This window comes from Buteo buteo, chromosome 16 (assembly GCF_964188355.1).
Source record: "Buteo buteo chromosome 16, bButBut1.hap1.1, whole genome shotgun sequence".
Classification (NCBI taxonomy): Eukaryota; Metazoa; Chordata; class Aves; order Accipitriformes; family Accipitridae; genus Buteo; species Buteo buteo.
In genome coordinates, this window is record NC_134186.1 from 31,498,460 (window position 1) to 31,524,772 (window position 26,313).

The following is a 26,313-nucleotide window of genomic DNA, read 5'->3' on the forward strand; positions in this document are numbered from 1 at the left end:
GCAGCCGCCGCCGCGGCCCCGCCGCTCGCCGCCCCGATGCCGGCGGGCACCGAGCAGCCGGGGGGCGCCGAGGAGCAGCCGCCCGCTCAGGGCCCGCCGGCGGCGGCGGCAGAGAGGCCGCCGTCCTCGGGCCGCCGCCGTCCGCCGCTGCCCGCCGCCGAGCAGGGGGAGGAGTCCGGCGGCAGCCGGGTGCTGAGGGGCGGCCGGGAGCGGGGCCGGGCCGCGGCCGCCTCGGCCGCGGGGGGAGCCGCTGCCGCCGCCTCTCGCCGCCGCAAGGCCGAGTATCCCCGGCGCCGGCGGAGCAGCCCCGGGGCCCGGCCCGCCGCCGAGCAGCCCGCCGCCGAGACGCCGCCCGCGGCCAAGAAGGCCCCCCGGGCCGGGTGAGTGCCCTGCGGCGCCGGGCTTGGCCCCCGCCGTCCGCGGGGTCGGGGGCCGGGAATGGGGGGGGGCTGGCGGCCCCGGTCGGGGGTGGGGGGGGGGGGGCTCTCTCCCCCGTCCCGCTCGAGTGGCGCCTAGGCCCCGAGGCCCGCCTCCAGCCGCGGGGCGTCCCGCGCCTCCGACTCTTTGTTCCGGGCCGAGCCGGGGCCGGCCCCACCGGTCCCTTCCCAGGAAAGGCCGTGTCCCGAGTGCTGCCTGCCCTCGGCCGCCCTGCCTATTGCAGCACGCGTGCCTTCGGTCGTAAGCAAAACCGTACGTGCCTCCTGTGTGAGCCGCCTGCTGCACAGCGTCCTCGGGGATAGCTGCCGCCTTCCTCGGTGCTCCTCGGTGCCCAGCTTGTGTTGGCGCCCTGTGCCGAAAGTCTCCGTGAAGGAGGTGGCGGAATTTATTTTCCCATGAGGAGACGATTATATCTCACTGCTGCTTTATTTCTGGAGTAGGAAACTAGCCACGTGCACATGTGCGCTTGGAGCATTTGGTAATGTAGCTGATCTGCCTTGTTCCAAGGACAGAGTCCCTCTGATTTAGATGTCACAATTATGAGCAAGACTGGGCTTTTGCTGATGTATTATTATAGTTCACCTAAGCTTTCTCTGGATGAAATAATCTGTGTTGGTATAAGGGGTTGAAACCAGCAATTTGAGAACAAGCCAGTGGGTCTGTCCACAGTTGGGAACTGGGGCTCATTCTCCACATCATTCAGTTTCTTGTTCTGCTGCCACGCCATAGAAGCTGTCTCTTATGCTTGCCTTTTGTATTTTTTCAGGTGCACGGATAAAGCAGCTGGTAAAGGTAAGAGCTAAATTACTTACTCCTACTGTTGTATTCCATCCAGAAAGTTAGGGCTTTCCCACGAAGGTAGCCAAATGTCTGTTGGATCTTCCTTTTAAAGAATATTTTGTTGCTTGATGACATGCAGTTTCTTTCCACAGTCTCTCTCACGATTGTGGAACTGTGATAAGCTGCTGCTGATGTTCGCACGTGCCCAGTGTGCAAAAACTTATTCTTCCAAATAACCACTAGGGTATTACTTTGCTATCAGAAGTTGAGAGCACGCTGCACTGCAGTTTGACAGCTCTTGTTACATGGTGGTCCCGAGTAGCTGGCAAAACCTGGGCTTGCATCATGCCAATGGGTGGCATGAACCTTTGCATGGAAATGGGCACTGAGAAGTGATGTCTGCTTCTAATCCAAAGGAAATCTGCCTTGGTGATTTTTTTTGTTTGTTTCTTGTTTGGTTTTTAGTCTTTAAAAACTGTCATAAATACAGGTGTAGGTCCTCAAGAGACATGTGAAAGATCTGTGGAAATAAGAGAAGTCAAATATTTACACTTGTACTTTTCTAGCTTTAGTGGATGGTGAATTTTTTATGCTTACATCTTCAGGGATGAAAGAGAAAAGTTTTGAAGGGGAGAGAGTAGCTTAATGGGTCTAATCAAGAAAGCCCCAAATGTGGGGAGCTACAGCCAGGAGCAGAACTTTTGTTCTTCCAGTGCGAACTATGTGAGCTCTGTGCATCTATTTAACAGCTTCTTGTACAAAAAAAAAATTGTCAGAGGGCTTTGCTCCTTACCCAGTGATGACTTCTGAAACAGTTCCAAGTAAAAGGCTTTGTGTAGTGTTGGTTTTGATCTGGCACTAGAGAATTGTCACAGAATGAAATAGTGAGGAAAGACGGTCGTACACCTGTGCAAATGAATTCACCTTTCTGCTGGAGCAGAAAGTTCAGTTCTTGTTTGCAGGCATTTGTGTCTTGAAGGCTGCCTTTAGTCTTGTAATTCTATAGCTCTTTAACTGTATTCCTACAAGTCTATAGCTTTATTCCATTTGGGTGTTGAAATCCGTCACAGTTCTAGCTGGCAAGGTGTGTTTTTTCAGACCAAAGCAGAATTAACCGATGTGTGTTTACCACAGACCCCGCTTGTGTCTATTTACCCCTTACTGCATAAAGGGTGGGCAGGGTATTGTAAGAGCTTCAGCCTTTTGGGTCAAGGCAAAGTTGCTGAAATGTGTAAAAAGGTGTGGCATTGTCACTTAATATGCATATAGTGTTAACATCACATTTTAATAGTGATTCACAGTATTTTGGGTACCCTTTAGCAGAAATGTTTATGTATGGTCCCATTTTTACCCCAGTTTCTTGGGACGTGCTTGGAAATGGCAAATGGCAGTCTGAAATTTCCCAAGTTTGGTGGCTCTTGCACTCTAGCCATTTAACTTTGGGCTCTGAGAGGTTCAGCTGTCCTTGAATGTGAGAATGGAAAGAGTATTTATTAAATTTCTTGGACTCTGTTTTTTATGATTACACTTGCGGCCAAAATAGGTGGTGTGAATGCTTGCATGGAAATTGGCATTGAGAAATGATGACTACTTCTAGTCCAAAGGAAATCTGCCTTGGTCATTGTTTTTGTTTGTTTGTTGTTTGTTTTTTAGTCTTTAAAAATGCAGAAGTGAGAAAGCTGCACTTCTGTGTCCCAGCTGCACACTGGATGAAGTCCTTGCTGTATGCTTGTGCTTATTGGGGAAGACATGGAAACAGACTGAATAAAGTGTCTTCCTCAGACAGACAGATCATGCAGTATGCAGGAGAGAAACTTCTCTTCCAGTCCCCCCTTTTTGGCCTTTAGCATAAAATGTTTCAAGAGGCCTGATCAGGTGTAAGCAAACTGTAGCTTTCCCTGCACGGCATGGTTTTTCGTAGCTAGGAGTCCTCTGTAATTCTGGAAGGCAAAATACCATTTGTTGTTCCACCCCTGGATGGAGCTGGGTTGAGGAAGAAATCCAGTAAAACTGCAGAGTGGTTCTGGTGAAGGCTTTGAATGTAGTGCTAGCATTTACTGGTGTGAGTTCTGGCATGGAATTTAATTCTGCATGGTGATTTGCGTTATGCTGTTACCTTTTACTATAAAATATTAAATCCAGTTTAGAATATTATTGCGTGAGCTCAGCCATAACTGTTAGCCTCTGTATACAGGGCAAATGGCCTATGGAAGTGAGGTGTACCTGGTGACACATCCTGTGTATCTATTGGACAAATGAAAAACTTGCTGCACCGAAGTTTGTTTAGCAAGTTTTGTTGCCTTATGTTTGGGATTATATTTTGAAGTAAAACCACCAGTGTTGCTGTTGGTAAGGAAAGCTTAGGGGTGATGGGTGTGATCACAGCTAAATTTGTGCTATCGATTATAACCAAGATGCTATAACAGTGGAAGTGTCTTGCCAAGTTTTACATTCTTCTGTGTAGTGCCATGGGATCACAGGGCTTTTCTGCTTGTCGACTTGGGAGCACAGGCACAAAGGTCTGACTGTGCAGGTCTGATGCGAAGATTACAGGAAGGTTAAAGTCGAAGGTGCGTATTGTGTTAGAATTAGTACGCAATTGTTACCATACTAGTCTGCACGAAGGCAGTTGCAAAGTCAGCTATACCAATTGTATTTCCCATCTTGTCTGCTTAGTCATGCAATTGCAATATTACCCTAATGTGTTTCTGTAGAAATATTAGTTATGTAAGTAGAATATTTAGTCTCAGCTTATAAATGAATTCATGTAGCTAGTCAGACTGTGTAGTGTAATACACATTTGACTTCCTGTGATGCTGTATAGTCTTGTGGAAATAATTTTCATTTTAGTTAGGCCTGAATAATTTTAATTATTGGAGTATAGATTTAATGAATACACTTCATGTCCTTCCATTACTGGATTGAAAATTCAGTGCTTACTGTGACTCTTAAAGTCATGTTAGCAGTCAAACAAAACCTGCTTCTCCAATTTAATTTTACACCCAAACCAGTTTCTGACTCTACCCACCTTTTTGTAAGATTTTGCCTCTGCTGTTTAGTAACCACTTTTAGGAGTTTGAATGAAATCTTTCAATCAATTACAGCTGAAAAAAACAGTCCGTGTAGCTATTCTGGAGGGAATGTCAGAGTAGTGGCTGAATATAAAGATGCCAGGTTTGTGCTTAGTGGTAGAGCCCCCCTGCCTTACTGTGTTCCCAAAACATATGTGTTTTTTCTTCAAGGTTTTAGAGCTGCAGGTTGCAAGAACATTACTTCTCCTGCAGCAAGAAGAAAGAGGGTGGGGTTGTAAGCATTTGTACAAACGTAATATACCATGAATGAACACTCAGATTACTGAATCTCCGTGTCTAATGTTGCTCTGTTCGTGTCACACAGCTGAAACGTACTTGATGTGGACCCTTGTTTATGCAAGTTATTTTTCTTGCCTGTGTTTGTCTTGCAACTTTACATTGGTATTGATGCTTTTTTGCAGTGATAAGAACAAGATCCAGTGTATTTCTTTTAAGTGAATGTAGGTACACAGCTGTGTGGTATTGCTATTAAAAGGTGGAAAGAAGAGTTTGTTGGAGAGGTAAAACAGGGCCACATGAAGCCTTTATTTACTTAAAGCTGTGCTCAAAAGAGATGTAGTGCCATGTGCAGAGAGAGTCACCTCCTTGGAAGTCCGTTCTCAAATCAAAGTTTTTTTGCACAGCGTGGGCTAAAGGATCATGCCAGCAGTATTTACAGGCTTCTTCAGCACATGGTTGTAGAAACTGTGTGTTAGAAAAGGAGTTGTGTGTGGAATTCTTTTTGTTAGATATTCACACATGTGGAGAACTATCTTGGTGATTTGTTCTGTGATACATTTCCCTCCCCGCTGAGGCTTTCTATATGAGGCTACTGTAATGTACTTTGTGGGTGACTGGTATAGCAGCCGTTCTCCCACCACAGTGGCTTTCAAGCTGTGATTTGAAGGCTCAAGGGAGAGGGGAGGTCAGCGAGCCATTTCTTCGAGGTCTGTGAAAGGAAATAAGTGGGAAATACAAACTTACTCTGTAGCAGTCCACTTTTAACTGCTAGAAAAACTGTAAGGTTCCACAGATTAAAAAAAGATGGAAAACTTTAAGAGTCTAGTTGTACCAAATGGTTTTGTAGCATAGATAATTTGCATTATACCGCATTATTTGTATTCTTAAAGCTTCATGCTGCTTTGTTAATGACTGCTTTCCCTTAAGACTTTGCTGGTGTTTTGAGGGAGAATTGTCATTGCTTAAAATCAAACCTTATAAAAATGTGCTGAAATTAAATAACTCAGATTGCCCAAACCTACTTTGGCTCCTACGAGGATTTTCTTGTGTCCCATACGTACAATTTCACAGCTCTTTGGCAGGGCGGGGAGCCATTTGGACAGAGGTTTGCACTAGGATTTTTTCCCCGAGTTTTGTATTTGTCTGTGCCATTATAAAAATTATATGTTCAGTGCTTTATCTTTTGTATGGTTACTATGTTAAATCTGAGTCGCAGTCTGAGAGGTATATATTTTGTGGTGCATTTATTTTTGTAATAGTTGTTCTGTAGCTTATTAATTCATAGTTTATTTTCCTTTCACTTAATTGTATGTGGGAGTTTTCTGAAACTGCCTACTTCACAGGGTTAGGAAGATTCTTTCAAATGCTTTATAAATCAACGTTTAGAAAATTTCTTATTAGTAATCAACAAAATGTTAATTTGTAACAGTTGAAAGTTTTATTTCTCTATACATCAAGGATTGATAAAGTGGTATGGGTATTTGTTACTGTTGAGATCTCAAAAAAAAAAAAAAAAGAGAGAGGGGAATCTATTATTTTGCAACAAGCTTGCCTCTGAGCTGCAGGCTGAAAGGGGGTTGGTAAATAAAAGCTTGAACATCTGAACAAGTGTGGCTGGTAAAAGTAGATGTGGAGTACCAAACAATCCCCAGTTCTGAGAGTAATTGAGTGGATTTTCGAGCTGCCAGTATAGCAGGACTGGTGCATAGCAATGCACCAGCTGTAAAAGGCTGGTTTATGCCAAGTCTACAAGTTGTGCTGTAAGCAGCAGAAGCAAGAACCTCTGCTCCGGAGGACTTCCATTCTTCATCCCCAGTGAAGCCTGAGGACAACAGTATCTCCCAGCAGTGCTGCCAGCTTTGCAAAATGGCACCTGTACTAGTGTTAACTTCTGTGCACCCTTCCTGCAGGGAGCAGTAATCCGGGTCTCCATTCCCTGGCTACCTACTTATCTTTCCCAAAATACAGAGCAACGTAGCCACTGCATCCACAAGCTATTAGGGGAACAGGGGTAGAAGGAGAGCCGCAGACAGGCACAGCATGATCATGCAAGTCCTGTGATGAAGGAACTACTATGTTGTCTTCAGGAAGTAAATGCAGTTGGTTTGGACTTTCCCTTTCTGCTCTTTGCAATAAGTAATTGATATGTGCCTGGAACTTTGTTTTCCTTCAGTGCTTGGAAAGAAGGTCGGGGAGGTGTCGGCTGTGGGATATGTGTATTTACTGCTCTGGCCCTTGTAGGCTTGCTGTCAGTTACCCAGACATGCTCTTAACGCTTGCTGCGTCCAGTGATGTAAAAAAGAAGCAGTAAGCATCCTGTTCTTGGAACAGTTTCCTATAAAGAAAATGCTGTGGGGCTGGGGAGTGGTGCTGCTGTAGATGAAACAAGAAAGCAAGCATGAGAAAGCGTGAGTGCCAGTCTCCGTGGCTTCCTGTGAGTATCCTGCCTACAAAGTGGATTTATGATAGAGGGAGGAATTGAGACTCATAAGGGTGAGTTTATCTCCTGGTCTGAGAGGCAGTGGACAAACTTTGGTATTTATCCCTTTTGTTTCAGTTTGTGGCAACACTGGTATATGTAGAAAAATATGATATTGGTTCTGAGATAGAGATGCTTTCATTGGTTTGGTAACCCTGTGTGCAGCGCTCCAGGGGCAGAATTAGAGTATGAATGAGAATACATTTCTGCTGCACAGCTGAAATGGGAAACTGTGCTGACTACCATGCTGAGTAAAGATGGAGCATTACTTGGGTAAGCTCTGTTAAGAAGCAGAGCAGTGCCCAGAGTCTTGTCTTTTGATTGTCTTTGTACAACAACTTTGTAGCTAGTTTCCTCCCAGGTTACCTTTTCTTGTCCGTTCTCCCAGTGACTGGTGTTTTCTTCACAAAATTTTAAGATTAAAGGACGTTTGATGCGTCTTGTGTGTACCATCACTCAAATCTGTACATGTTTTCTGCCCTGGACACTGTTAAGTTTAAAGGCTGTTGGGAAGAATCAGCAGAATGGTGAAAGTACCTCAGAATGAAAGCGGTTTATCATTAAGTGACTGACTTAAAGGGGGAGTTCAAGGTAGGAAGAACCTCAGGAGCCAAAAGATCAAAAGGATTGGTAGGACTTCAGAAAGTGGATTTTCTGCATCTCTCTTGAGTGACTTCCTGAAAGATGCAGGCATCCACACAGTTCCCAAAACTGACTTCTGCAGAGGCTACAGGATGAGGTGGGTAATAACTAATGTAAGTATTGGAGAGTTGCAGGGGAGTGCAAGCATGGGGGCATTTCTTGGCAGACTCATTTTGCCAAGTTGTAGCTTCTGTTGCCTCCTCTCCATGAAATGTGATTCAGGCAAAAGACAGCAGCACTGGGTCTTAATCTGAGGTCGCATGTGCCAACTGGCCGGCAGACTCTGCCAAAAGGAAGGCACGTAATTCGTTTTGCAGGAGCTGATCTGAAAAGCAGATGCTCGGTGCTTCTTTTCGCTTTGTACTGGGGGTGCCTCAATACCTATTGTGTCTCATGTATTCTTTTGTCCTCTGGGAGTCTGAGTTCTTATGACTTGGTGTCCATCACCACTGTTGACGCTTGCAACTAAGTAACAAGATGCTGGCCTATAATCCATTTCTGTGCATCTTATGGGAGGACAGGAACCTTCCAGAGAAATTGCAGTTAGCCAGAGCTAGTAGTGTTGACAAGTTTATACAGTTTTAAATGCAGAATTGACTACAGCCTTTTAATTTAAATTTTTCCTGTATTTCAGTCTCAAGAGATTCAAGCAGAGCCTGATGATCTGTAGTAGGAATGTTTATTCCCTCTATCTTGTTTCTCTTGCTCTCCTGCTAACTGAGGAGTGTGGCTTTCTGTATAGAGACATTTGTGAGAGGAGAGGGGTAATGCTGTGTTCTTCCACAGGGACTGGATTTAACCAGGCTAAGTGTGGTACCCAAGACAGGGCTGAAAATAACTGTAAGGTCCCTGTGTAGTCAATTAAGAGAGGTAGGCATCTCCTAACTCCTTCCGCTGGTGATGAGAGACAAGGACAGCCATGTTCCTAACCTAAATGCAGATGTGAGTCCTATTACTTCATGCCTAACTTCACAAGTTTGGGGAGGAATCCTCAAACACAATTAAAATTGCAACATCTCCAGTGACAGGCTTGTGATTACCTCTAATGCCAGGTCAGGTGTGTTAGACAAGAAAGCATTAGGGGGAGAAAGTGCTTTTTTTTCCTCTCTAAGCCAGTTGCTGTATCTGTATCTAGTGTTTGTTCTGGTTTGGTTTGGGGTTGGGTTTTGGGGTTTTTTTTGGTGGTGGTTGTTTTTTTCTTTTGTTCTTGTTTTGCTTTTTGAGAGGCAGGCTGGATTCATCAGAAAGCTGTTTTTGTGAAGGAGAAAGGAAATTTAGGTCTGGGAAAGAGACATAAAATTTATTAGAAATCTAGTACTTTTGCAATTTTAGACTTCAGGCAAAGCCTTGGTGAGTGCTGATTCCAGCTGCTGCTGCAGCTGAATACTCTGCAGATACAAGTTTCCTGGTGCAGCTCTGACCCTTATGCATGGACCTGTGTCCCCTGTTGGGAGGGTCTAGAATTACAAGGATTTTCAACTAATAGCTTGTTCTGGTTTCAGCTGGGATAGAGTTAATTTTCTTTCTAGTAGCTGGTATAGTGCTATGTTTTGGGTTCCGTATGAGAAGAATGTTGATAACACACTGATGTTTTCAGTTGTTGCTAAGTAATATTTAGTCTAAAGTCAAGGATTTTTCAGCTTCTCATGCCCAGCCAGCAGAAAGGATGGAGGGGCACAAGAAGTTGGGAGGGGACACAGGCAGGGCAGCTGACCCAAACTGGCCAAAGGGATATTCCATACCATGTGATGCCATGCCCAGTATATAAACTGGGGTGAGCTGGCCTGGGGAGGATTGCTGCTCGGGAACTAACTGGGCATCTGTCAGTGAGTGGTGAGCAATTGCATTGTGCATCACTTGTATATTCCAATCCTTTTATTATTACTATTGTCATTTTATTAGTGTTATTATTATTATTAGTTTCTTCTGTTCTATTAAACCGTTCTTACCTCAGCTCACGAGTTTTACTTTTTTTTCTGATTCTCTCCCCCATCCCACTGGGTGGGGGGGGAAGTGAGTGAACAGCTGTTTGGTACTTAGTTGCTGGCTGGGGTTAAACCACGACATAGCTCTATATTGCTTTACGAGTTCTACTGCAAAGTAAATACTTTATTTCACCTACCTATGGGGTTTTTTGGAGGTATGTAGGTATTCACAGCATGTAAAAATGCAGTGAATATGTTAGACAAGCTTGCTGAAATAAGAGGAAGGAGTAAAAAGGAGAAATCATGGGGAAAGATTTATTAAACACCTTCACTTCGGAGAAATGAAGCAAAATTGCTAGGTGAGTGGTGTACTTTGTAGAAATGTATTCTGAGGGAGTTCTGTTTCAAATCCATAAGTCTAATCTTTAAAATACTAGCTTGTGGTAAGAGATCAGCTGAATGCCTCATCTTCCAAAGGTCAAGAGCAGCTGTGTGCTAATGCTGGTAACATGGTAGCATTTGAGGGGAAAATTCCTAGAGAATGGTTTCAAGTGTCTTTGGATTCAATTTAGCACTCAAAAAAACTGGAGATGTTCACAATTAGGATTAAGAACGTAAAGCAGTCATAGTTCAACCTGAGATCTGCTAAACCTGGAAGCCAAAAAGAAGGTGTAGTTCATGCTCTCTTATGAAGTGGGCTTTATACATGCAAGATGTTAGACTTGGTTGCTGTTTTACAACAAAACTGTGATGCCTCACATCCTGTACTCCAGTCAGATTTTTTCAGTCAAATATTGATTATTCCCACCCTGTTAATCAAGGATTGGGGAATGAGTCACACAAAGCAAACTACGTGCTAGAAGTAAAAGGATCATTTCGTTCAAAAGGCTTGATGCAAAATTAGAGGTTTCAGGTTGGGAGGGACCTCAGGATATCTCTGGTCTCACCTGCTGCTTAACACAGGTACAAAACAGCGTTCACATCATGTTGATCAGGGCCTTTTTCCAGTCAGGTCTGGACAAGCTCAGGAATTGGATTCATGAGGTTCAACAAGGCCAAGTGTGAGGTGCTGCACCTGGGTTGGGACAACTCCTGGTATCAATATAGGCTTGGGGGTGTGAAGGGATTGAGAGCAGCCCTGCCGAGAAGGACTTGGGGGTACTGGTGGATGAAAAGCTGGATGTGAGCTGCCAATGTGTGCTCGCAGCCCAGAGAGCCGACTGTATCCTGGCCCGCACCAAAAGAAGCATGGCCAGCAGGTTGAGGGAAGTAATTCTGCCCCTCTGCTCTGGTGAGACCCCACCTGCAGTACTGTGTCCAGCTTTGGGGTCCTCAGCACATGGACCTGCTGGAGCAGGTCCAGAGGGGGGACACAAAAATGGTCAGAGGGCTGGAACACCTCTCCTGTGAGGAAAGGCTGAGAGAGTTGGGGTTGTTCAGCCTGGAGAAGAGAAGGCTCCAGGAAGACCTTATTGCAGCCTTTCAGTACTTAAAGGGGGCTCGGAAGGAAGATGGGGACAGACTTTTTAGTAGGGCCTGTAGCGATAGGACAAGGGGTAATGGCTTTAAACTAAAAGAGAGTAGATTCAAACTAGATATAAGGAAGAAATTTAAATTTATTACAATGAGGGTGGCGAAACTCTGGAATGGGTTGCCCAGAGAGACCATAGATGCCCTGTCCCTGGAAATGTTCAAGGTCAGGTTGGACGGGGCTCTGAGCAAGCTGATCTAGTTGAAGATGTCCCTGCTCGTTGCAAGGGGATTGGACTAGATGACCTTTAAAAGTCCCTTCCAACCCAGACCGTTCTATGTTTCTGTGGAGGCTGCGCAGCCTTGCTGGGCCCCTCTTCCAGTGCTTGACTGTCCTCTTGGGGGAGAAAAATGCTTTTCCTGTATCCAGTCAGATCTCTCTGTTTCAGCTGATGACCACTGCCCCTCATCTCCCTGCTGTGCACACCTTAGCAGGGAGGTTTGGGCTGCTTGATAACCTGCGTGTACATTGTAAGGCTGCTGTTGTGTCCCCGCAGGGTTTTCTGTTCTCCAGGCTGAACAGGCACATTTCTCTCAGCTGCTTCTTACAGGTTGTGTTTCAGCCCCCAACCATCTTGGTGATACCCTCTGGACTTGCTCAAACACATTGACAGACTTTTTGTGGTGGGAGTCCAAAACTGGAGGGGGAATCCAAATGTGGTCTAGCGAGTGCTGAGTAAAGGGGATTAACAGTGTCCCTCTGTTTCCTGACTGTGCCCCTGTGAATGGCACCCAGGATGCTGTGGACCTCCCTCGCTGCCAGGGCATGCTCCTGGCTCTTGATGTGCAGTTTGCTCTTCACTGGGGCTCCTGGCATAGCAGAGCTGCTCCCCAGCCAGTCCTTAGAGGACTGTCCACTGACTTTGCCAGCAGATGCTTGATAAACTCCCAGGCATCTCAGTGGTACTGCTGGCTGGTGCTTGGGCAACAGAAACCCACCTGAAACTAGACAGCAGTGTAAATGTATTTGGGTGAAAAGGAGTGGGTCAGAGCTTAGCCTAGAACACAGGCCCTGTGAAGCGCTGCAGGTGGCTTTGTGTACTAAAGCAGTGGTAAACCTGGAGTACTGAGCATAGCCAGCTACTTGGAATTAATTTCTTCAGCACATAATTTGTGAAATTTCAGAAGTCATTTGAGTTCATTAAGGCCCAGTGTCACAGTAAGCACCAAAAAGTGAGATCAAGTGAACTGCACTTGGGAATTTTAGTTTTTAAGGGATGAACTTGCTCACATAAACATTTAAGCCAGTTCTGTTATCTTGCCAAAACATACCTGGAGATCAGCCATCAGCCAAAAAGAAACCACCTGTAGAAGCTATAAATGAGTGCAAAGACCTCGGGCTAACAGTGCTTGTGATGTTTTTTGCTCTAGTGTAAGACCAGAAACATCCAGCTCAGATTCCTCAGGGTTATTACCAGGTGTACAATTCTGAATAAATATGTGTTTGGGGGATTCTCCAAACATGACTTTTAATATGGTCCAATTTTCAAGCTAGTCTTTCATAAAGCAGTTGCTGAGGTTTATGAGTGTCTATCTTGCAGTGCTTAGGGGAGATCAGAGCCAGCAAATAATCACAAGCCTGTATCAGAGGGAAATGTAAGCTGTTTTTAAATATTTGTGTCTTTACTTAGAGGCAGTGGGAAATGTGATGAGAGTTTTAAATGAAGGCTTGCTGAGGTAAGGCCCTGGGGTGTGTCCTGCCTGGCTTGGCACAGCTACACTCCAAATCTGTGAGAGGTAGTGGTTTCCCTGTCAGAGTAGACAGGGGCATTTATGCTATTCAACATCGTGCAACAGAGGACTGTGAATTTAGTGATGGGACTTATGCATTTTATTATTATTAAGGAGATTGCAATGGGTGTTTCAGATCCCAAAGAAGAGAAGGAAGAGGAGGAAGTGTCCAGTGTCCTCAGCCATGGCTCTCCTGTCAGCACAGCCAGGCCTAGCAGAAGCTGGCGCAGCAGCAGGTCAGCCACCGCGGCCCGCCAGCGTGACACTGAGAATTCGCGTGCCTCCAGATCCAAGACTGGTTCCCTGCAGCTCGTCTGCAAGTCAGAGCCAAACACAGACCAGCTTGAATATGGTACGTGGGAAGCCCTGGCATGAAAGTGCCTGGAGATAGTCAGGTCTTGGGAACCTCTGAAGGGAGCTGGATGTGGGCGTAACTTTGTGAGCTGGATGCAGACTGGCTGGGTACAGGCGTGGTGCTTCTTGGTCATGAGTACCTTCTGCCACCAGCACTCCTGGCACTGAATGTCGACGGAAGTATCTTGAGACAGATGAGCTCACTGCAGCGAACACAGATTGAAACCTAATGGTGACTTTTCCTTTCAGAGGTCACAGAAGAGCATCAGTCTCCAGCTGGCATCAGGTAGGAAACTCTGTATTTTGTGGTATTTCTTCCTATATAGTGTCTCAAGAAGGGAAAATAAGAGCCTGGGTTTTTTCAAAAGAAGTGCTTCTGTGAAAGGATCTATGGGACGGATAGTAGCTCTGTTTTCATTCAGTCCTGGACCTTTGCGTTTTCAGTCTGGATTGCAGATGGACTGCAGGTGTCAGGAGATATTGTGGAGAAATGGACAGTAAGATTTGATCTGGGCATTTCACCTGGTAGCTTTATTCCTTCAGGAGCAGATGCTGTGGTTAGGCGGGTTCACAAGAGGAAACTGCTCTGCCTAGCATGTCTGTTTTGGCTGTCATCATGCTCCTTAGTCAGTGCAAGCTGTTAGCTTTCCCCAGTCATGCTGGATGAGAAAGTGCTGTGTAATGGTGTCTTTCCCATCCTAGGGGATGATGCATGAATGTTCTTGCAGTAGTGCTTGAACTGTTGCTGCTAAAGTCCTCTGTTCTCCTTTTTTCCCAGCAGTGATGATGAGGAGATGCTCATCAGTGAGGAAGAAGTTCCCTTCAAAGATGATCCAAGAGATGAAACCTACAAGCCCCATCTAGAGAAGTATATTGGATTATGTACTTACTGTGGTTTTAGACCCCCCAAAATTGTGACATCTTAGTTGAATGAGCTTAATACGACCCAAAGAACCTGTGCTAGTTGCTAAGGTGGAATGACTCCCATTGGACACAGTGTTTTCTAAATATTGCCTACAGCTATTGGGACTGTTCTTCTCTGACAGACTAAAGCCTTTAGAGCCCTCCTGGCTGCCAGGTTCTTCCTTAATCCTTTTCATACTTCTGCTTAGAAGTGGAACTTGATAAATAGACCTGAACTTCAATCCAGTTTTTGCTTAAACCTTTGTAAAAAGCAGACAACGGGAAGAGTATCGGAGTAATATGTTGTATTTTTATCTTTGTAGGGAAGCGCCAAAACAAAGGAGAAAAGCTAGCAAGGGGAAAGAGGAAAAAGAGAAACAGAAAGAGATTAAAGTAGAAGTGAAAGAAGAGAGTGAATTTCAGGAAGATGAAGAACCACCAAGGAAGTAAGTAAAACTCTGCAGTTATATGTAGCAGTGTGTATTGTATATTTTGCATTCTTGCTAGTGTACAACAGTGTTTTGTTATTGTTGGCTTCCCCCCTCCTCCTCTGGGCCTGAAAGATAATAGGGCAGAACCTTTTGTTGTGATAGAAGTCCTGCTTCCTAGTATCTTGTGCACGTTCAGCAAGCAGAAATAAAAGAGTTGGTATTTTCATTTAGTTTAAGTTGAGGGGGTTTTCTCCATGCTGTGGTTTAGTCAGCCTACCTGGATATGGCCATACAGCATGGAATACTTCAGAGTATTCTTGAAATTGGTTTCTGTTGTGATGTCCGAAGTAGATTACACTGTATTGGAAAGATAGTCTGAGAAGGCAACATTTCTTCTGTTGTGTGCCTAGAGGCAGACACGGTAATACTTTGTATGTGTTGTGTGGTAAGTGACTTCTTTGTACATTTGGGACTAACATAGGAAAGCTCAGGAAAAACGGCTGTGTTCTCCCTCGTTTTGGAGAAATAAAAAAACCAAACTTTTGCTACCTAGTCAGCCACCAGCGCTTTGAGTGGAGACTCGAAACCTTTGTGTATGCTGTCACTGGAACTCAACACTGAAGCTTTCCTTCTGGCAACTGAGGTAGATTGGATTTATGTGCCTGTGTCAAAGCCATTCTTTGGGATAATGTGAGGTTAAAAAAAAAAAAAGGCAGGTTTTGCACTTTAGCTCCTCTTTGAGCAATCGGAACAAATGGGGCTCCCTCTGCTGGTCTGCAGTGTGGGGCTCTGCACACCTTTGTTTTAATTTCTCTTGCTGTTTCTAAGCTGCTGCAGAGCTCACTTGTACTGGAGAGGAGTGAGGATGCTGATGTTTTGCGAACTTTTTTTTTTTTCTGCTAGAGGTAGCATTCTGAGGCTTGTGGTTGTGTTATTTAGATCAGACCCTACTTTTGTGCATAATAAAACCTGTGCCTTTTCTGAAGGCTTGGCTTGAATGCTGAGTGCCTGTTAAGCATGTTAACTGGTGTGGTCTTGTTAACAATAAAGGTGTCTCAGTACAGTCTAGAAAAGACTTCCATCAATCTACTGTGAGTATCTCTCTGCAGTAATATGATCAAGCAGGCACGATGTTCTGGGCAGAGCTATTGCTTGGAAGGGTGCATTTTACATGTAAGCATAGGTCTGCTCTGATGGAGCATAGATTTTTGTCTTGACAAGTGTATAAGCTGCTATAGTTAATTCAGGGGACTGTAAAATAGCTGCTAGATCATTAATCCTGTTCTTCCTAGTCGTGCAGATTGATGTTTTTCACGTGGTATGAAACATTACCCAACAGAGTAGAGGAAATAGGGTGCACCATCAATTCTGGACTGTGTTGGCAAAATTACATGTTTATAAAAAATGCATTAGGAAATGGGAGGGGTTGTGAGAGCAAACCACATGAAGCATTTATTTCTCAAGAATGTTGCCTCCCTCTCAATCTGCTTCCAACTTGTACTCGATTGATTTTTCTAGAGCTTGTAGTTAATGACGCAATAGCTTGCTAACTGTCTACAGCAGAATCTTCCAAGAGCAGAATCTTGTGTGCTGACGTGCGGCCTGGAAAGGGATGAATTTAATTATAAGGTTGCGAGTTGTTTGGACAGTTACAGGTTTAAAAGAAAAAATATGAAGCATGTGATTGCCTGGTTGAGGGTTTTCTGAAATAGCCCTTCCTCACTCCATTATGGCGGAAGAGTTGGTAATTTCTAACCGCAGCCTGTTGGGCTGTGGCTATCTGATACCTGTTTACTGGTATCTGCATAGCTGTGAATGGTGGGCTGAGACACATTTGAGCCAGGCAGGCTTAAAAATGTGTTGTATGCTAGACCTAGCAGGTGGTCATGCAGCTGCAGCCTGACTATGTTGGCAGAGGCAGGGTGATTTGAGGCCTACCACATGCCACCAAATGTCATGCAGAAAAAAGTGTCAGCCAGGTATCAGAAACATGGGGACCACAGCTCCACAGGGAGCAGTCTTCTGTGTGATGTGGCAGTTCTGCAAAATGCAGGGACAAGTTGCATGGAGGCCTGGCTACTTAACTTCTTTAGGGAACCTGCCCATCTATTACAAGAGTGTTTCCTTATAAACTCTTCAGGTGTTTTGACGCAGAGCAGGTGACTGACTTGCCAGAGCAGCTGACTTATCGGGTGCAGTGTTACTTCTCAGCTTTAAAGTGTGGAAGAGTTCTGTAGTATTTCTTACAGCATGCTCCTGCTTTGTAGCATACGCTTCAAAAACTCTGCCCACTACCAATGTAAAGAAGCTTCTTTCAATTCTGTTTCTGTAACCCTGTCACAGGAGGGGAAGGAGGAGAAAGGATGACAAGAGCCCAAGGCTGCCCAAGAGAAGGTAAGTGATCCCCCCTACTTAGTTCCGTTCTGAAGACTTGCTTCCCTTGTGTCCTACACAGAGATGTTGATTGTCTCAAAGTCGTCTCTATTTCACAGTATAGAAATCTGCCGGGGGGGGGCGATGAAAATAGCAGCATGCCTTGTCTTCCCTCCTTTCCCTCCCCTTTCTTCCTGTAGATACAGGTTTGATTTCTTCCAACTGAACCAGCCCCCTCCCCACTTCTGAGTTGATCCCTAGCCTGGCATTGCCCAGTGATAAGGTTCTGGGAACTCCGTGTCTCCTGGGGTTTTCTCAGCTCTGGGGAGAGCCCTTAAGTAGTGCTAGGAGTGGAGGGAACTCTTGGACAGAGTCTCTATCAGCATAGCCCAAACAGGAATATTGGAGTAGTAATCCTTTGCTCTCACATCACTGAGCTGCACTCGCACTCATTCATCTTGCTGCTGCCCTGGCTTCAAATGCATCAGCTAACCATTCTGCCATTTACTTACTGAATTCTTAGGAAGAAGCCTCCAATACAGTATGTCCGCTGCGAGATGGAAGGCTGTGGCACAGTCTTGGCTCACCCGCGTTACCTGCAGGTTGGTTGAGATTTTTCACTTCCTGAATGGCATGTGTGAGGGCAGGGAAAAACCATTTAGAACAGGCAGCTAGTCCTCCACTGGCATGGAAGCACTCCTTTCTAATGCTGTCTTTTTGGTAGACTTAAATCGATTGTGGCCATGTGGGTCTCTGTATCTGTCCTGTTCTTAGATGTCCACATTTGTTTGGCTTTCTTCTCTCGATGGAGATGAAAGTCTTTGTGTTCGTGGTGTCTTGTCACAGATTGGAGTCTGGTGGCCTGCTGAGGGGCCATCTGAGATTGATGTGTCTCAGCTATTCTCTTAGCCATGTAAAGAGAGAGTCTACAACCTTTCACTCTTCCTTTATAGCATCACATAAAGTACCAGCACTTGCTGAAGAAAAAATATGTGTGTCCTCATCCCTCCTGTGGTCGGCTCTTCCGACTTCAGAAGCAGCTCCTGCGGCATGCCAAACACCACACAGGTACAGACAGGGAGGTGGGAAATAGATACAAACTCCTCCTCAGGTCAGTGAACAGAAAGGGGAAAAAAAATGGAAAAGCCTCTAGGACTTCTGGGGAGAGTAAAGCCAAGGCAGGTGGCATAGATTTGCAGCAGCAGCAGGGTATTATTTCCTTCTGGATTACCATCTTTTAAGGAAATGAAAGAAATAGGCTATGGAGTTTTTAATTCACCCCCTGGCAAGTGTCACTCAAGGGTTCTGTAGAGGGATAAACCAAGCAAAGTTTTATCCTAATTTGCCAGTCCTTCAGTGTTGGTCAGAATGCATAATTAGCTCTTAGGAGAGTCTTAATCATGCCTTAACTCTCCAGATCAGCTACTATGGTGTATTGTGGGACACCTCCTCCTTTGGTATGCCTGCTGGCCTCCCAGCATTTCTAGTTCTACTGCTTCTTGGGTAGCTTTACCTGCAACATGTGAGAGCTGGGATAGGGAGCAGGTCTGCCAGGGAGTAATGCTCCAACTGGTGTTGCTTTTTAGATCAAAGGGATTACATCTGTGAGTACTGTGCCCGGGCGTTTAAGAGTTCTCATAACTTGGCTGTGCACCGAATGATCCATACGGGCGAGAAGCCCTTGCAGTGAGTACCTCTGCCTGTCTTGTTCTCCTTCTTTGAGGGACCCTTGGATACACCCATTCTTGGACTGCACCAAGAGCAGGGACAGCTCTGAAGTCAGGGCTGGAACCTGTTCCTGGTGTCCCAGCTCTCTTTAAACGCACACCTGTAAGAGTGTTTGAGCTGCCACCTGTCTTGCCTGTCTCACTGCTTTGAGGCAGTGTCTCAGTAAAGATCTGAGGAACATAAGCCCTCTGCAAATAAAACTGGAAGAGCTGGAGCTATGGTGACATCCCATTTTAGTGGGCTCCTGCTGTTTTCCTGGGCTGCCTCTTTGGTACTGCTGTCCCCACAAGTGTGTGGGGATGTCCCTTGGTTGTGACCTTCTTCTCCTCCCCTCCCAGGTGTGAGATCTGTGGATTCACCTGCCGGCAGAAGGCTTCCCTCAACTGGCACATGAAGAAGCATGATGCAGACTCCTTCTACCAGTTCTCCTGCAACATTTGTGGCAAGAAATTTGAGAAGAAGGACAGCGTCGTGGCCCACAAAGCCAAGAGCCACCCCGAAGTGCTTATTGCTGAAGCACTGGCTGCCAATGCGGGTGCCCTCATCACCAGCACCGACATCCTGGGCACTAATCCCGAGGCCATTGCGCCGCCCACCGATGGCCAGGGCCTCCCCCTTCTTCCCGACCCGCTGGGAAGCACTGCCCCAGCAGATTGCCTGCTGCTGAACCCTGACGGAATGCCGAAGACCTACTGTGGTGGGGCAGAGCGTGTGAGCCTGGTGGCTGATGGCAAGCTCTTTGTGGGGAGTGGCAGCAGTACAAACCCGGAGGGGCTGGTCATGAACACAGAGATCCTGGGAGCCACTACGGAGGTGCTCATCGAAGATTCAGACTCCGCTGGACCCTAGTGGGCAGGGAGCACTTGGGTGCTGGGACAGTTTGGGCTCTGTATTTAAAAGGAGGAGGAAAAAAAAAGACGCTTACTGAAAGAGAGAAAAGTTAAACAAAACTTACAATACTAGTAAATAACCGAAGGGTCTGCTCCCCTCCAGCGTGGATCATAGCACATCCTCTTTCTCCCAACCACTTCTCTCTCTCCCACTGCTCCTTTGTAGAAAGGGGCACATGGTGCCATTACCAGAGCAAGTTGGATTGAGCGATGGATTTCCCCAAGGGAGGGGGGACTGCTGAAACCCTTCGCTCTACCCCAAAGCAGATGCCTTTCTGGCTCCTTGATGTGGCCCCGCTTGCAAAACTAGAAAGCATTTGATGTGCTCTGGACAAGTTTCTTAGGACTCCCTCTCGCCCCTGGTCCCAACTTCTATGCATCGCTGCACTCTGGTCCTTGCAGTCTCATTCTTCCTCACGGGGCCGGGAGTTTGGCTTGGCACTTTAGGCCCCCTCAGCAGGGTGAGCTGTGAAATAGCGCACGTCCCTCTCCCCACGGTGCTCCTCTGCTCCAGCTCTGGCAGGAAGTTGAGGGAACGCCCTGGCTCATAGATCATGTTTGCTTGGAGAGGCCCGGGGGCTACGGGAGCCCTGCGTGGGAGAGGCAAGGAGGAGCATCCCAGTTTGACGACAGTAATTTGCACTTTGAACATGCTTCGTTTTTGTGTTGTGGTAACAAGATTCCTTATTTATTGATTAAAAAAGGGTCGGTATTTTTTAGTTATGTTCTTAGGGGGTTGGGGTGGAAGGGGTTCAGGCTATTTCCCAGTAGGCCTCTTCGCACTAACGAGGTGCAAGGGAGCACATCGCACATCGTGCTATTGTAACAGCAGATGGGAGAGCTGAGGTGAAGGCAGCGTTCTGGAGTCAGATGTCTTTTGCAGCTTTTCCAGAGTAGAGGGAGAGCCCCTGGAGAAGAGCCTGTTTGCAGTGGGAGTGTCTGCAGCAGCGTTTTAGCAGAAGGATGAGGTGAGTGATGGAGCAGCTGGCTGTTGTCTCCCTCCCTCCCAGGTTGGGGTGAGCTCCTTGCATTAAATACTCTTTTTGCCTCCCCCTTGCTCCCTAGCCTTTCAGGGAAGAACATCATTAGCCAGAAATTTGTTCTCGTGACGTAGGACAGTTGTGAGCTGCTTGCTGCTGGGGGATGTTGTGCTCCTCATCCAATTCTGCCTCTCCTTTCCAGGTCTAGAAAAAAATGCAGAAGCAGGGACTGGATATGGTTGTCTTGGGCTTGTTTATTCAAGGCAATAGACTGATGTGGGACTAAGGGGGTGTCAGCTTTTCTCCCTGCCCCCATTTTGGGGGGAGGGTGTTGTGCAGCTGTGTTTTCAAAGCTTCTCTCTTCCGTGCAAACACCCCTGCTTTCCATGAAATGTGGCGGTTCAAGTGTTGCCTGCCAGTGTAGTTAGGACAGCTCTGAGCCCTTGGGAAAGTTTACACAGGATATGATGCGTCTGCTACAGAGACTTGGATCTTTTTGCTCTTATCTGAAACTGTGTGGAGGTTCAGTGGCCTTGAATTCATAGTGGTTTTGGAAGAGGTAAAGAATAACCTGGACTTTTTGTTTGTTTGCTTGTTTTTTCGGTTGGGTTTATGTGGCTGAGAGCAGAGCTAAAGTATCTTGTCCGAGCACAAGATCAGGGTCTGTAGCACACAGCAGCTAGGCAAAATCGGGCTACTTGGGTTCTGGAGAATGGCAATAAAACATGGAATTTAATTGGAAACTTTTTACAGGAAACTGACTCTGAACACCCACTGTGTCCCTTGTGCAGTCTGGAAATCCAGCTGTGGCCAAAGCCTGACAGCTTTTATTGGGCCACTTGTCCTGATTTGCCCCCTCCCTTCCACCCCTTACACTGATATCTTTGTCAGAGCAAGTTGAAACACTTCTGGTGTTGGGACGGTTTGTGACTGAACAGTTTGCAACCCTGGTGTCTTATGCCCTGGGTGTGGGCATCCCATGTTCTTGCAGCAGCATGGCTCCCATGCCTGCAGGAGATGCGTCAGGCCACGAGCCTTTCCTGGAGATAAGGATGAGAGCCCAGCATACCTGAATGCAGGTCTCGCGGGACAGTGCATGTCAGGTGCATGGTGGTACGGCATTAAACTAAACCAGTTTCTTCAGTTGGGATGATCCAATTTCTTGCTTGGATCAAACTATTGTGATTTCCAGCAGGAAGCTTTCGGGTGGCCAGCTGGTCCCCTCCCCTTGCAAACTAAAGAGAAGCAGCACAATGAGATGTGTTCAAACCCAACTCTGATGGTTTCACCCCCCAGCACTGTGGGTCTTCTGTCTGGGGAGACTCGGGGCTGGCTGAGCCATGTTGTTTGGTGGCATGTCTCCTGGCCTGGATCCTGGCCACGGGTAGCTGGTGTGTCATGTGGTGCAGGTCAGCCATGTCATCCCCACGCTTGCTGCAGACCATCCTGCTGGTGCTGCTTTTTGTGCCCTGCCCTGTGCCCCGTGGGAGGTGCAGAGCAGGCAGAGCCTTGCACAGAACACTAAACAGAGAGCTCGGGGTTTTGTTTTCTGAGGGATGGCACTAAAATGCTTTTGGGTTAAGGGCTTGCTCATCTCTGGTGATGCAATGCTTGGCACCTGGCTGGGAGGCAAGGGAGGCTGCCTGGTCCTGCGTCTCCCCCAACCGCCCCAAGTGGGGCAAAGAGTTAGCCATCGGCCTCATTTCTGGGATGCAGAATCGAGCAGCTCATTTGCTTCCTGACCTGGACACCTCTGATCCCTGCCACTCCCTGCCTTGTCCTTCCATGCACACCTCTCGTAGCTCTCCTTTTTCTTTTTCTGGTCTCGGCCAGTTGCCTGTCTGTTCTCTAACCACAGCCTGCTAACCCCTGATGCAGGAGAGACTGGTGTAGCACCTCCCTTCCCACTCCCCTTTGAAACCTGAAAACTGACACAGCCCTTCTGCAGCTCCTCCTCACCTCGATGTCTCTCCTTCACTCGCATGCAGTTTGCTTCAATAAATTATTGTAGTAGTTTGCAATAAACTTTTTTGTATTTTTTTCCCCTGTATTTATTTTTATTTTTTTTTTTTGTCCTCCTGGGGAGGGAACGGAGGGGACACAGGGCCCTTTGCCTGCTCTCAATGCCCCGGAGAGCTTGTGGGTGCTGTGCCTGGTGTGGGCAGTGGCATGGAGGCAGGGGCCCTGGGATGCACAGGGTTTGGGCTGGGGCCTGTGCCAGCTGGAGCTGGGGGGCTCCCGCAGCTCAGCAGTGCTTTCTGCAGTAGCCACCAGGTGGCAACGACACTGTTGGGTTGGCCACTGGCCCTGGGAGGTTGGGCTGGGGGGCCGGGGCAGTTTCCCAGCTAAGCTGGGGCAAGGCTCAGTGTACTGTGATACTGAAGGGAAACTGCTTTTCAACTCCTGTTTTTTCTCTTAATCTGGGTAATACATAACCAAAATAAACGTACTGAGGAAAAACCAAACCAACCAAAAGGGCTGTTTTTGTCTTGGTGCATGCAGCTCACCTGTGGTGGGTGGCCAGTGTTGCCCTGGGGTGGCTGGGACCTCCTCCCCTGTCTGCAGCCCCCCTTTGGGGCAGGACTCCTGGGAAAGGGGAGTTAGGCCTGGGGCACCCAGTCCCATGCAGTCATGGGGGGAATAAGAGGGCTGGAGGCAGCCAGGACAGGCCCCTGCAGCCTTCTGTCGGCATTTGGGTTGCAGCCCAGCCTGCAGCCAGTGCTGGATCTCCAGCCTGGGGGCTCCCCTCAATCCCTTGCTGGCAAACCTGCAGCACTCTGCCCCACTCAGGCCCCAGTGTGCTGCCCAGGCTGAGGTGTTGAGCAATGTCTGGGCTCTGCTCGCCTCTTCCCGGCAGTGGTTTCCCGCACTCTGGCATGAGCCAGGGGGATTAGCATGCTGCTAATCTCGCTGTGTGGCTGGGAGGGAGGAATGGGTCAGAGCTGGGGCTGGGTGCCTGTTGCTGCCAGGCAAGACCATTCTGGGCAAGGCGCTTCGAGTAGCGATGCACAGGGGAATTAGAGAAATAATCTGTCGCTGTTGATCCCAGAGGCGGGAATTTGCAGTGTCGTGCCAGGCCCCAGGCGTGGAAGAGGGGGAGAGCCAGGCCAGCGGACGTGTGAGCAGAGCTCCCGGCTGGAATGCACCAGCTCAGCAAGGGATTGTCCTCACTGGGCCAGGCAGGCGCTGTGCCGTGAGCCTGGTGCCTGTGACAGCTGCCCAGGCCATGGCGGCAGCAGACAGCTCCTCAGTCGCCCTCCGGCGCCGTGACCTGTGCAGCCGAGGCATCCGCCTGGCTGGGAAGATGCGCTCGGATGTCATCGACCTCCTGGACACCTATGTAAGTTTGTCCTGCTCCTTACAGCTGCCTGTGGGGCTGGGAGCACTGATGGGGTGGCCACCACTACTGGGGTCCAGGGGGCTCCTGGCAGCTGTGCTGGGGCGCAAGGGATCTGGCCCATGGTAGATGAAATGCTGCCAGTATCTGGGCCTTGGTGTGCTGCTGGCTAATGCTTGGGCAAACCTCAAGCACCTGGCCTTGCACTGCCCCGAATGCCTCCTGGCCAGCGCCGAAGCTGAATCGGGGCCCCCCGGAGGCCGTGCTGGTGGGGGTTCCCCTGTTTCTCCTGCCACTGCTGATCCCCAGCTGCTGTCACCATTGCAGGTGGAGCGGCAGGGCTTGGATGCCTCAGCCAGCGTGGCGGTGGTGGAGGGGGTGCCGATGGCAGCAGTGGAGCACTGGGACGAGCAGACGGGGACCCAGCGGCTGCTGGAGAACCTGGCGGCATACCGGGCCTTCCGGGCCCTGCTGGCCCAGATGCTGGAGGAGCAGCGGGAGCAGCTGGGTGAGGCTGACGCTGCCCTGGGCCGGGCGCTGGCAGCCGTCCTGCTCCAGGTCTCAGCCTTTGCCTACCACCTTGAGGAGCTGCTGCAGCTGGAGAGCCGTGGGCCCCCCAGTGAGGAGGGAGCTGGCCCCCCCCCCCCCTCCCACCTCGGCCTCTTCGAGAGGAAGCTGTGGGGCCTGGGGGTGCTGCGGGAGCTGGCCCAGTGGGCCGTCAGGTCTGCACGGGACCTGCGGCAGCTCACTAAGCCCAGCCCGGGCAGCAGCTTGGCCCCCAGCCCAGCTGAGAGCCCTTGAAGGCAGGCACAGGGTGGGGGGCTTGGCCCCTGCTGGGGCATAGCAGGGGGCTCCTTGCCCACCCCTGCGGAGGGCTGCTGACAGCAAAGGGGGTTGTTCATGGAGGGGGGCGGACAGGACAGACCAGGTCATTAACCCCTGGGTCCTCCATGCTTTTGGTGGCACCACTCCCTGTGGGCCCCTTTCCCTGTGGGGAAACTGAGGCACGGGCCGCACTCCGCCCTGGAGGGAGCAGGGATCACCAGGCAGGGCAAGCCTCAGGGGTGGCTCAGGCTCTGCCTGCTGAGGGGTTGGAATTATCCCCCAGGAAGCAGCTTTGCCACTCACCCTGGGGCCCAGAGGCTGTGACCCTTAGCAAGCTGCAGTAGTGCTGGGCTTTTCTTTGAAATTAGGTTACTGCCTGGCTTGCCACGGCCAGGTGCCATCTCTGGCGGATAGAAGCTGTCTCAGGACTCTCGCGGAGGCAAGGCAGGAGCAAAGGGACAGAAAACTATGGCCTGGTAAAAGGAGTCTTGGGACCTGCCCCCCAGCTGCAAGATGCAAGGCTTTGCCGCCTTCACATGGATGCTTTTTTCCCACCCGGCTCACATTTTCTGTGCATTGAATTTGTGCTCTAACTGCTTGAGGGCTTTTTCGGGGCGGGGGGGTGGTGGTGGTGGTGGGGGTGTGATCAGGATGGGATTTCTTAACCACTTGGACAAGGTAACAGAGAGGATCTTTTAACTGAAGGCTGTGATTCAGAAGACCCTCCATAAGGAGGTTTTTGCCTCCAGGGGTGGTTTTGGGACTGGAAATGGCTCGGAGGATTAAACAGCCCCAACCACATCGCTCACCGTGTGAAGGGGAATGCCATGAGGTTTCACAGCTCCCCGGGCCGTGGTTTTCTTGCTGAGTGGATGTGATGGCTGATGGCTGCCAAGCGAATAAAAGGGCTGAGAGATCTACCGGGATGATGTGACTTCTTGGGGGAGGTGGGATAGTGGGCGTCAACCTCACTGGAGAGCCTGGGCTATCCCGTTCTTACCCCAGGGAAGGGTCAGTCCCAGTGGGGTGGGAGGTTTGGGGGTGGATGGGAACCGCTGGGAGGCCATGGGGAAGATGAAGGAACTGGGGTTGGAGATGGAGGTGGCGGGAGGACGAGGAAGAGGTGGGGGGGTGTCACTGAGGTTGTGCCCTGTCCTGGTGTGGCCCTGCCTTCCTCCCTGACCTGTGAGAGGGAAGGCAACACTTGGGGGCACAGGATGGGGAGGAGGCTGGGGATGTGCCTGGCTGGCCCTGCACAAAGCAGCTTTGTTCTGGTGGGTGGTGGTGGCACTGGGCACAGTGCCTGCCCCAGCACCAGCAGCATCTGCACAGGCATGTGGGGGTCTGGGTGCTACGGGAGGACAAAGGGCTGCACAGAGGTAGGGCCCCCTGCGCCCATCCTGCCCACCCACCCGGGCACATTGGGGCAAGCGGGTCCACAGGGGTTGGAGCTGCCCCACAGGGATGGGGCGAGGGTGGCTTGGTGGTACCCGTTTTTTTTTTTTTTGTGGGTGACACCCAGGAGGAAGAATGTGTACCTTTTTCATCACCATTTACTGCCTGACCTCAGCTTTGCAGCTCAGACTGGATTATTTGCAATGTTTCTGCTTCCCTCCACTTCAGAATAACAATTTCTGGCCTTTATTTTTTTCAGGA

General features: G+C 48.6%; 2 protein-coding genes across 4 annotated transcripts; both read left to right on the forward strand.

Annotated features, from left to right (window-relative positions):
- ZFP91 (ZFP91 zinc finger protein, atypical E3 ubiquitin ligase) lies at positions 1-19,477 on the forward strand. 3 transcript variants are annotated; one of them, XM_075048640.1, is made up of 11 exons: positions 1-380; positions 1,205-1,230; positions 12,973-13,188; positions 13,440-13,476; positions 13,969-14,058; positions 14,417-14,539; positions 16,868-16,918; positions 17,421-17,499; positions 17,851-17,965; positions 18,484-18,583; positions 18,964-19,477. In XM_075048640.1, the coding sequence occupies exons 1-11, from the start codon at positions 37-39 to the stop codon at positions 19,472-19,474; spliced, it is 1,692 nt and encodes a 563-aa protein (XP_074904741.1). In that variant the 5' UTR covers positions 1-36; the 3' UTR covers positions 19,475-19,477. The 3 variants fall into 3 exon arrangements, with proteins under 3 accessions (XP_074904741.1, XP_074904742.1, XP_074904743.1); XM_075048641.1 differs by having other exon boundaries at positions 13,972-14,058; XM_075048642.1 differs by lacking the exon at positions 1-380 and adding an exon at positions 512-916.
- Positions 19,478-23,639: 4,162 nt separating this feature from the next.
- CNTF (ciliary neurotrophic factor) lies at positions 23,640-25,248 on the forward strand. Its single transcript, XM_075048644.1, has 2 exons — positions 23,640-23,835; positions 24,160-25,248. The coding sequence occupies exons 1-2, from the start codon at positions 23,722-23,724 to the stop codon at positions 24,631-24,633; spliced, it is 588 nt and encodes a 195-aa protein (XP_074904745.1). The 5' UTR covers positions 23,640-23,721; the 3' UTR covers positions 24,634-25,248.
- The last annotated feature ends 1,065 nt before the right edge of the window (positions 25,249-26,313 follow it).

Excerpts from the sequence above, each read along its gene's own strand:
- ZFP91 (XM_075048640.1), top strand. The coding sequence starts at position 37 with ATGCCGGCGGGCACCGAGCAGCCGGGGGGCGCCGAGGAGCAGCCGCCC. Across the intron at positions 14,540-16,867 it reads GATGAAGAACCACCAAGGAA|GAGGGGAAGGAGGAGAAAGG; the intron begins GTAAGTAAAACT and ends ACCCTGTCACAG. Across the intron at positions 16,919-17,420 it reads CCAAGGCTGCCCAAGAGAAG|GAAGAAGCCTCCAATACAGT; the intron begins GTAAGTGATCCC and ends CTGAATTCTTAG.
- CNTF (XM_075048644.1), top strand. The coding sequence starts at position 23,722 with ATGGCGGCAGCAGACAGCTCCTCAGTCGCCCTCCGGCGCCGTGACCTG. Across the intron at positions 23,836-24,159 it reads TCGACCTCCTGGACACCTAT|GTGGAGCGGCAGGGCTTGGA; the intron begins GTAAGTTTGTCC and ends TCACCATTGCAG.